The sequence below is a fragment of the Lottia gigantea genome (assembly GCF_000327385.1).
Source record: "Lottia gigantea unplaced genomic scaffold LOTGIsca_223, whole genome shotgun sequence".
In the NCBI taxonomy this organism is placed as follows: domain Eukaryota; kingdom Metazoa; phylum Mollusca; class Gastropoda; family Lottiidae; genus Lottia; species Lottia gigantea.
The window spans coordinates 18,776-30,835 of NW_008708585.1; the positions used below are offsets into that span (position 1 = coordinate 18,776).

At 34.6% G+C, this 12,060-nt stretch overlaps 1 protein-coding gene across 1 annotated transcript; it reads left to right on the forward strand.

Annotated features, from left to right (window-relative positions):
- Positions 1-5,265: 5,265 nt before the first annotated feature.
- Positions 5,266-11,070, forward strand: LOTGIDRAFT_174874 (hypothetical protein; the record flags this gene model as incomplete). Its single annotated transcript, XM_009054740.1, has 4 exons — positions 5,266-5,906; positions 6,057-6,443; positions 9,230-9,231; positions 10,994-11,070. The coding sequence occupies 4 exons, from the start codon at positions 5,266-5,268 to the stop codon at positions 11,068-11,070; spliced, it is 1,107 nt and encodes a 368-aa protein (XP_009052988.1).
- Positions 11,071-12,060: the final 990 nt, after the last annotated feature.

Below are 12,060 nucleotides of genomic sequence, written 5' to 3' on the forward strand. Positions count from 1 at the left end.
ATATCATGACTAATGGGTTTTATCATGAAACAAGAGACATCGTGTGATATAAAAGTGTGAAACGATAACTTATAAGGGACATAAATGTCATTTAGTCTGTCATTTTCTATATCTGTAGACTTTGTTGCTTCTTAATATGTCTGGAACTAGATAGAAATGACATGGCATCAACGTAAAGGTTTCTGTCGTACAGTTTAAGGCGCGTGTATGTGCGTAGGTTGTTATTATACCTAAAACTCTTTGTCTTGCGATCGTAAGTATTTATGAGGTTCTGTAGCATTGTCAGTTAGATGGTTGGTTCTCAAATGATATCATTTGCTTGGTTAATTTCGAACAAATTTCTCACTGGGCGTGTGAAAGTCCCATGGCCTGGAACAGGTCATCTTCACAGTCATAATTCCAGTCGACCCTGCTGTAAATAGGTACGGGAAAGAACAATGCCAAGAAGTTAGACCAAGGTTCAGTCATTCAAATAGAGCGCGAACACGAACGCGGAAAACCGTCGACGGCTTTCAATGCGGATCGCCTTTTTTGTTGTTAAACAAAGTGTGACAACAGTCAATTAAAAAGCAATTAATTAATGAATTGGTCCAATGTTATTTTCTTTATAAGTTCCATACCATTGATGAAACAGGCAAAATAAATTGAATTTTTTTTAATCACACACTTATCAGTCCAACCTTCTCTCCGATTCCCTTCCAAATATCTTTCTTTTTTACTGTCTCTTTGTATGTTTTTTCAGCTTTGTCAAACAAAACTGGATTCTTTTCAACTTCTAAAATCAAAACTTCCGTTTTATCCATTGTTTGTACCCTACAAGCAAATTGGAAAAGCCATGTGCACAAGTTTCTATTTTAGGAAATGATGCAAGGGAGGTGGTACAAGCTGATTGGTTGATAGCAAGAAATCCGCCGCGACTTTCTGAAAAATTCGCTCTTGGGGCAATCTCGGCGGTCGACCGCGCGAACGAATATTTGTTCGCGTTCGCGTTCGTGTTCGCATTCTATTTGAACGGCCCCTCTATAAAATGATGAAACCATTCCATGACGAAAAACCGCGTTCGCGTTCGCGTTCGCATTCGCGCTCTGTATAAATGCACCTTTCAGGTTCTTTCATTCTTGCTTCTTCCACTTTTCGTCTTGGGAAGTTGTAACCATCATTGTCAATTTTGGCTGTTCTGTTCACAACCATCATCATAATCTTGAGTGGTAGACGTTTGCCGTAGTATGAAGGCTATCTTCACGACCTACTCGATAACTGTGGTGGAAAGCGAAAGAGTATTTTCATTTTAACACAATCTCCTGAAATGTGTGTTAAGTAAAATCTGGGCTTAGAGACATTAGAACAGAGATTTGAAATACTATTACATTTCTTCGGATCAAATAGCCCAACTCTCGACTTTTATTCATTTACTAACTCAATAATCAATCTTAACTTTCCTATTCAAGTACATTTCAATTTGTCAACTCAAATAACGCCACGGATATATCTGTATTTTAGTCGGGGATTCCTGGCATTTTAACACACCCACTGATGCGAATTTTATAACTGCCAGTAACCAGACCTCCTATCCAGAATTATATGAAACTCAGATGCACATATTTGTTGAAGATTATTTGATGGTTGAAATCATTTGAGGCTTGTAGAGAGTGCTTCATACTCAAAGCATTCTAAAAACGAACATTTTGGTTTATCCTTTATACAAACAAAAGAAACTGTTTCTAGGTGAACAGTTGTTAATTTTTGTTCCAGTCGATATAAGCCTCTGCTACCTGTCAGTAGCCATATTGTATAGCAATTTTCAAAAAGTTTTTCATGTGTATTTATCTCGTGGTGATTTCTTAATAAGAAAAACAGAATAGGCCTGTGAATTATTTTCAAAGACTTTAGAAAGAAAACATCAATGTGAAAGCTCATTTCTGTGATATGTTTTCCGGTAGGCTATGCTGCAATTGGATTATTTTTTTCATTCATCTGTGAATAGAAATTGTAACAACTTTCTTAGAAAATATAATAGACTTTCTTGACGATATACAGTGAAAAATCGTAATTATCCACAGATCCATTCTATGAGTATGTTTATTGAAATGTGCTGAAAGATAATTTGAAAGTTTGAATCTTCCAACAAACGCCATTTAATTTACCGGATCACTAAAGCACAAATATTTCTCAGCAAACTTAATTTTATAATAACTTCGATTCTAGTTCTAGCAGTTGTTAAATGTCAACGGCATTAAAAAAATTAAATGTCACACTTTATTAATGTCTGCTGGCTATACAATTGAAAGTCAGTAAAATTTCTAAAATAAGACCTGCAGGAAATCGGATATTCTAAATACAATATCCGCTTCGTCTTTTTAGATCAATCAATTTAATTGCAGATATCTGAGATAAAAAGACAACTCTATTTAGAGAACATTGGCGTTATCTATTTACTATTATTTATTTATTTGCCTGTCACCTATATCAATTCATTGTCCCGACGATGTCATGATTAGCCATCGTTAAGGTATACCATAACAAATGGTTGTTTATTGTATTTCTGTTCATTTGGTCACAAGAAACTGTAGATGGCCTACGGCAATACATTTTTATGGCACTAGTCAAGTCATCGATACGGCTGTAGGTGTGAAAAACGTGTACAGAAGGCGGATATTATTATCTTCATTTGACGGAAATAACGTGATTATCTGTTCTGTCTCAAGAACGACAATGTCAATATAATTACATGATAGATTTCCATATGAACTAACATTCAACAATAATCACAAATCATTTCTTTTTGTAATATTCTTGACAATCTCCACAATCTGTTTATCAGTTTATCAAGTTAAAATAGAATATCCACTCTGTAGGGGGCGGTTTTGTGCACTAAACTTTAAGGTAGGCGACTTGACGACCTTATCGGAGAGTCTATATTGCTTTAGCACAATCAAAGGTAATTTAAACATGCTTAGAATGAGTCAAATAACAGCTATGATCCATTGGAATCCCAAGATCCATGTTATGAAACGATAAAGCTGCATCTTAACCAGATTTAAGATAAAGTTGCAATGCCTGTATTTTGGAGACGTTCGAATATATATTCATGATTTTAGATAACACAATGTAACATATTTAAGGAGAAGGGGCGGGGTGTGAATATGATCCAATTAAATGTATTTGGAGAATAGTTAGAGAGCCTGCATTTCAATTTCTTCAGTAGAATATATAAGAATAAATATAATAGTGAATATCTGGGAAGACATACGTATAATCCAATTTTCATAATGGTTATCAAGAAAGTCTGCTGAGCTTAAATAATGGCACTAATCCCATAAATGGCGTATAATATATTTACATATCTTATATAAAGGAATTAACAACAATTACAATATATATTTACCATGAAAAGGTGCTGTAACCAATAAATAAACAAATTGTCAAGGGATAATAAAAAGCCCAAGTAATTAAGTCAACAGTATTGACGATCTATTGAACTAGTCTAGGAATTGGTGGGATGTGAATCTATTGATGTGAACCATATATAGCTATATTTACCCAGTTTCTACAACTCTTAGTATTGGACACAACCTTTCTGGAACATTTTCACCATCGATCAATACTGTTTCCTTATAAAACTTACTGTGAGAAACTGGTTTGTCATGTACTAAAGAATAACACAATTTTATATCTGTAGAAATCTGTTCAAATTGTTCTGTATTATATTCTTTGTCATTTCGTCATAGAAACAACAACTAGTTGGGCGAAACCGAGCAAAGCCTTATTGTAGCTACCTAATTCGCTAATCCCAATATCTGTGGAGGCGTGATGATAATGAGGGATATCCCGAAATGTTCAAAATGAGAAAATAAGAAAAAGTCTGGTTTAAAGTTCTTACTAATGGATTCTTAAAAGGTACATCCGACAACAAGGAAATGTAGCTTACTTATGGTTAATGTCATAATGAACTTTTTAAAAGCAAGAGTGTGGTTGTGAATATCAAATTCCCTATATATTGGCGAGTTTATTCATATTGTGCAATTACATCTAAACAAGACTCTTTACCAAATCATAATTTTACCGGTCGGTGCTTGAGTTGCTTTCGTATTTCGGAGAGTAATTGTTAACAAGATTACCAAATGATTTTCAAGGAACCTTGACAGCAATAAGAACTGTTTACAGATACATCTATAAAATTACATAGTAGAATATTGATTTATTATGTCATCTGTAATTCGTTACTTTTTCAAATTTTAACAAGTAGAAAAATCCAAGACTTCTATTGTGTGTACTAGCTACTTGATAACCCTACAGTCGCCTTAAGGCCCATTCATTTCTAGATTTAAGTGCTTCGGAGACATTGTTTTTCACTCATTTCTTGTGACCAGTAATTTCTCTGGAAATATGACGATCATAAAACTTCTCGTTTTCACTGCTGATATTAAATTATTTATTTTATATTTCTAGAAGCAGTTACAGCGAATGAACGAAGACGATTCCAAAAGTTATATCAAAGATACCAGTCTGAAGATCAAAAAGGGCTGGGAATCGGAAACGTTTGATGGAAAATTTCCAGACGAATAGGTGCTATAAACTATGGTGCTAAAAGTCATGAATCAGTAAATGATATAATACAGTATGAAAATTGTTGACGAAGTATATTGGTTGTGTGATACAAGAGGTTAAATCATATCATAATGTTTTTCTCGCTGATCAATATATCATCTCGCAATATAGCGTGTGTTTCAAAACTACCCTGGAAAAATCATTTGATGGATTGCTCTATAATGATCAAACGTCGAAAGCAAATTTGAATTACCATTGATTTCTCTTTGAAACCAGATTTAAACTTCTACACACTTACACTGACAGCTTCGATTTTTACATTGTAAACATAAAGAACAAAATGGTCGACGAGCTCAATTTGTGTGGAGCTTAAGAATCTTTATCCTCTATATATTATTGATTCGTGTTACATGGTTCCATGCCGTGATTAATCCAGTACTTTAATTATCGTAAATTTCCATATCAATTATATAATCTTTCAATTAATAGCAAAAACATGGACATAAATGTTTTTTAATTAACAGAAAGTCATCGGTAAATGTCAACATCTATCTAACTGTATATCTATTGAAAATTATTATCACATCTGTTCATATCTGTGTTTATATCAAAGTGACTTGATGGTGAAAAAGGATCGTTTTCCCCTGAAGATGTTTGTTTAAAAGGAGCTAATCTTTGCATTTAACTTCAACATTGTCTGTGTTATAAACAGCCATCATGTCTTTGGCAGAATCTAAGGACACGTACATTGTTATGATTTTAAACTGGTTATTGAACAATAACAGCACCAATGGTGTCGATTTTACACAACCATACGTACGTCGATCATTGCGTTACGTTTATCCGTTATTCATGTTTTTACATGCTGTAGTCGGGATCGTTGGTATTGTTGGTAATCTTGGAATGTTGGTGGTGATTGTCAAAAGACGATTGTATCACGATCAGACATATTTCTTAATGACAAACATGGCGCTATCGGATCTGATCAAGTGTATTTTTGTATTACCAATCACACTTGCCAATTTGTTGATTCAAAATTGGCTGTTTGGCAGTTTTATGTGTTTCTTTTTGCCGATGATACAATGTTTTCCAGTGCATGCCTCTATGCTGACTTTTGTCATGATAGCCATAGACAGGTATCGTTTAATAGTACACCCATTCAAATCTCGTCTGCCGGCTGGATTGTGTGTTATCGGAGTGTGGGTTGCTGCCGTCTGCGTTGTACTGCCGTATGCTGTTTATATCAAATATATTGATCTTGGAGCTTCTCTTGGAAAACAATTTGATGGAGTTGGCATTTGTTATGTAAACGTTGAAAAGAGAATTGAAGAATATATACGTGCTATATTTGTGACATTGTATGCCATGCCTTTAGCGATTATCGCTTTCCTCTACGTCAGAATCTCGGCCGAGCTCAAATCTCGCGAGGGTGCCTCGGTATCAATTCACTTTGAAGGTAACGAAGTGATGTCAACACGACCGTACGATACAAATTTAACTTGGTCTAGTAATAATGGAGCCACGACTACGACTCGCTTAGATCCTGATGCTGGAGCTGGGGAACCTTCAAGACTGAAATCTTATAACGAGGCTGCTACCCAGGATAGTGATGATGACCTTGACCTCGTTAAGGAAAAGCGAACCCAAAATTATCTTATTGCTATGACTACTCTATTCGCTATGTGTTGGTGTCCACTACAAATTCTTATTTTAGTTCATTATTTTGTTCATGAAAACGATGACAATATGGATCACTATGATATCACTTACATCACATTTACTTGGTTTGGTTTTCTATCCACTTGCACCAATTCTATTTTATTTGTGTCTTGGCGCATGTCCAGCGCCACTAAAGATAGGCTTCGAGGTTACTTCCGGTTTAGCAACAGAAGGAGGTGTTCGATGCAGGTAAGCCGTCGTCATGAACTTGCCTCTTCTTCTCGTACTCCTTCAACTGTAACAACCTGTACAATCCAAGAACATAGTCCCCGTCAATCTTTAATCATACAAGATCCAAGTCCTCGACAATCATTAGTTACTCGTGAACATAGCCCGAGACAATCACTATCAGCAGATCAACATAGCCCTCGCCAAACATTAACAATCCAGGACAATACTAATTCCCGACATATCCAAGCCAATCGTGTGTAGTTTCTTTTGTACGTCTTCTTTCTGCTTTATTCTCACTCTATCGCACTTTTTATGTTGTGGAAACATTGTTGTGATGTGAAATACCTTTAACCGATGTTGATGTGGTCTGTGTGTATACTATACGGATAATGGATTAATGACCATTGGTCAGTGTGGATGTTTCTATCTGAGTTAATGCTAGTTATCTGAAATGTTTGTGGTCTGAGCCATCGGAGAAGATAAATACCTCCGTGCTTATATTTCAGAGAAGACGAAGATACAGAGCAGACTATGTCAATGGGGCATCCAGAACAAAATTTGAAGAGCGACTGGATATGAAAACTCTCAGAGAGGCGGCATCGGTTTGAACATAATTCTTACACCAGTGACTGTACATAGAATTCTATATTTTCTTATCTTTGCACATTTCATAAATGTACATGTATATTTCTAAGAAAAAAATCACATTTGTCAAAATAACACGAATGTCAAGCCAATGAAACTGCTGTCAAATGTATAATTTTGTTATGTAATGATAATGTTTTTCTGAAACCCGTTAAACCTATTCTGTGATCGTGTTTTGTTATTGATTTTAGATATTATGAGGGTTTGTCGGAGCTGTTGTCCCCACAGTTCCTGGGATATCTCATATCCTCAGCACTTTCCCTTCATGGGTGATTGATATATGGGCAAGATATATGGCACAATTCCCTGGCGATATGAAATGGTACCAAACGAGCAGATTTGTTTTCAAGCCCCATCCTATGCTTTGGTAACCCTGAATAATACCATTTGCTAGCTCCTAAGATGCTATTTTAGCCTTTCTCCAGCTATATACCACATAACATTTATTTAGAATGAAATCTTATTTAGATCATCTCTATATAAATGAAATGGATCTGTACGTATAAAGGTGGAAATGAAATGAATGGAGTTTTACGTCCTACTTTTCTGCACCACGTGGGCTAATGAAGACGGGCAACGCCATGCAGGGTGCAATGAGGGAAATTTTGCCAGGACAGCGGCATTACCCTGCTCTTTTTTGATTTCCAACAGTTAATCGTGTATTTGATTCTTTCGCCTGTATTTATTATCTCAAAGCGGACACCGGACCTGGTCTTTCTTCGCCTTTATGACTATGTCTGCAACAGTTTGAAAGTATTATAAAATTTAGTGATATACTTCCATGTATTATAGATCAAGTTGTTGGCTGAATATGTTGAGTGAAAGGCAAAGGGGTTAAAATCTAACATATCCGTTCGGAGAAGAGAAAAACTTCTTATTCTTAAAGAAAAACTAGTCTATAACTATTGATTCCATATCCCATTATAAATTAAAATGATATTTCTTAATGATTTGGATCACAGATCACGAGATAAAAGGGTATTGAGCTATAAACATGGTTCCCAAACTCACCAAGGAAAGGCAAACTGAAAATCCAAAAGTCGTGTAAGTAATACATTCTTGTTAATATTTTAAAATATAATACTTCAGTAAAAATCTATCAAGCACCCCCTACCAACTCCTGTGATATTTGCAATAGAGCAAGACTTCTTTTGTGTTTAATTCTTCTTTCCACAAAAGGTATATAACATCTTCAATTATTAACGGAATATCAATCGAAGTATACTGTGATAATAATTGATAACACTCGTAAAAACAGTTGTACTCAATCAAAAAAAGTTCATTAATCAACTCGTTTTCAAAACGGTTCTTATCGGAAACGTAATCTCACTTATCTGCCCAGCATGTTAAAAACAATATAAAATAATAAATCTAAACGATGCAATTAACTACAACTACATATAGAACTAAATATGGAAACTGACAAGGTAACTAATGGACATACCATGTTAAGGTTTTAAACGTTGACAACATCCAATGGAATCGATAATAATACTTAACAAAAACAACCATGATGAAATTTTATAATCCCATTTCAATAGATTGATAAACGTCAACAACATGACAAGGATCTAAATTCATACCATTTTGCATGTAATATACATTCCATTCTCAGTGGCGGCGACACGAAGGGTAAGGTTTAGGGTGTTTCCTCACTAGAAAAATCGTTTTCAGGTACCCCCATTTTATTTCTGAGATATATCAAAGTGAGGTTTTTATGCCCCAAAATATGTGTAATAATGCTTCAAAACATTCTTTTGGTGGGACCCCGTCCAGACCCCAGAAGACTATCGTCGCCACTGTTCAATCTCCGCCTACTTTTATTTTTCCTATTCATGGCAATCATTTCTGATGTCAACTGAATTATATTTTTTCTCAATTACATTCATACTATTATTTTCTATTCTGGTAATCATGTTATTGACTTCATTTCACTCAATTCAATTTGTCTGTTCATTTAGTACTCTGTTTTGTTCACTTCTGTACTGATTTAATCATTGTTTTCTACACTCCTACAGATCTTATAATTGTTCCCTGCACTCATACAGATCAAATCGTTACTCATCTAATCATTGTTTTCTATATTCTCACTGATCTAATCATTCTTTTCTATACTCTTATTGATTTAATAATTGTTTTTTTACAGTCGTACTTATCTAACGCCTACTGATCTAATCATTGTTTTCTATACGCCTACTGATCTAATCATTGTTTCCTATACGCCTACTGATCTAATCATTGTTTTCTATACGCCTACCGATCTAATCATTGTTTTCTATATTTCTACTGATCTAATCATTGTTTTCTATACTCCTAATAATCTAATCATTGTTTTCTACAATCTTACTGGTGTAACTATTCTTTTCTATACTCCTTTTCATTGATTTCTATACTTTGACTGATCCAATCATTTCTTTCTATACTCAAATTGATCTAATCATTGTTTTCTATACTCTTACATTGTTTTCTATATTCCTACTGATCTAATTATTGTTTTCTATACTCCTACTGATCCAATCATTGCTTTCTATACTCAAATTGATCTAATCATTGTTTTCTATACTCTTACATTGTTTTCTATATTCCTACTGATCTAATTATTGTTTTCTATACCCCTACTGATCTAATCATTGTTTTCTATACTCAAACTAATCTAATCATTGTTTTCTATATTCCTACTGATCTAATCATTGTTTTCAATATTCCTACTGATCTAATCATTGTTTTCTATACGCTTACTGGTCTAATCATTGTTTTCTACAATCTTACTGAACCTATCATTGTTTTCTACAATCCTACTGGTGTAACCATTCTTTTCTATACTCCTATTGATCTAATCATTGTTTTCTATACCTTACTGATTTAATCATTGTTTTCTGTGTTTTTTATGCTTTTCGTAGGTAGATATATGTTTTCTCAAATGCCCTTTATCGGCGGCTTACTTATGAAAAGTACAAAGGCAATAGGTTGTCGAACAATACTGTAAATGGTTGAAAAACAAAAACAAAAAAAAGAACGACCGTGATCTTGTTGCCATCTCGTAGCTTCCTAGACATTTACAGTTTCCGCACGTTATACATAAAATTCAGAATTGGGCTAAGATCATTGAAGCCTCTCAGATCAATGATTGTACACACCATTGAGGCGAAATTTATTGAGCCGGAATTAATTGGTTTTAAAAGGAATTGTGCTAGACTGGTTTCTATCTTGAGGCATTAGGAGAACTAGTTCGTTATCTCTTCTATCTTTATAATTTGGTAGTTTTCGACGATCGCCGTCCAACTCTCTTCTAGATGAAGGGAAGATTGCCGACCTTATCCTTTCTCATAAAGACGCTATAGGCATCATTTGATTAGAAATTCTGGTGATCAAACTAGCGATAATCATAGCTGTCAATTTGAATTGAGACTCCCACGGCGAGCACCTTTTCTAATCAATACACTTGTATTGTTTGTTATGTTCGTTTCATAATTTCAAGTTAATCCAAGTTGTTTCAGCCAGATAATGGAATCCCTTGACGATGACAAGGATATTGTCTTTATTGTAAATAACAAGTCGTATCGTAGAAACGATTGGAAAGGTTGAGGAAATTGCATGATTCATCAAATCAACATCATTATGAGGGGGTGTTTTGAATGGAAATGAAAACCTAAGGGAGGTGAAAATCAGTAATTGTGCTCGAATTTAATTCGCAGAAAAGCCGTCTGTATAGTTTGACGAAAAGGCTGCGTGAACGAGTGTGTTATCGTGAATATCTTGAATTTGACTACTTCGCATCTTTATTTTAATAAATCGTTCAAATTAAGAAAGGTTACGCAATGTGAGGTATAGAAACTTTGGAATTATTCTCTATATATCTTTTCCACCAAATTATCTGGTAACCTATATGACCAGCCGAATTAATACCTAGGATCACAGCTTGTAATTCTTTGTCGCTTAGCAAAGATCGTTCAGGTTAAACCAACCTCAACCAACATGATGTTATAGACGGACATTTAAGTTGCAGGTCCCATTGATTGTTTTGGAATCTGATGAATAATTGCCTCAAATAACAAAGTCTTAAGCCGTGAACACACGACGTGTACGCGGGTCCGTACAAAATTCGCTACTATTTCCTACTGCATTGATAATCTCGCATCGTAAACCGCACCGGACACCTACATCGTCTATTCGCACTTTAATTAGTTCTCTGTTTGTGATCCATTGTGAAAGGAAACAGATTTAAACTTCCATTTCAAAGTTAGTTAAATAGCAGTTAAGGATGATCCTGAAATAAGATCAATTAGTAGTTTCACACCCTACATTCGGAGAATCATACTGCGCACATCTTAGATCAAACGGAAGTTCATCCACACGGCAAAGTACAGATTTCTTAGCCAAGAATAACCTAAAACAATCATTGATACAGATCTATAATTGGAGGTTTTTAGTTAACTTTGATTCCAATTTTGTCCAAATTGTTTTTTAGAGATCAGGACAGATTGACAACGTGTTTTCGACAGGTATTAAAAGCCTGTATATTTGAATGACATAATGTTGAATAACTTGGCCTTCTCGTTGAGTCTTTTTCTTCACAGTGAGATCATAATGTCAAAAGCTGTTTGGAACTTTGACATTATCTTTAAAATTATGGTTAGCTTAACCTATCCGCTAAATTTAATTAGATCTGACTGCATTTTCAGTCTCAAAATCCTCTCAAATCTCTTTATCTTCAACACAAACCAATTCAATTAACTTTTCTCTCTACCATCCCCAATTTACATCACATTAAAAAGTAAGTAGAAGCTTTTAGGATGGTAATTGAATATAACTGTAACGGGTAACGATGTTGCGTGTTTATTGAGTGAAATATGTAAAATTCTATACAGAATACCAAAAAACAGACATAAATACGAAGTTGTTTTTGTGCTAATATCTGATATATGATAAGCAAAGATGGTAATTAATTGTTTCAAACTCCATGTGAAGTGACAAAGC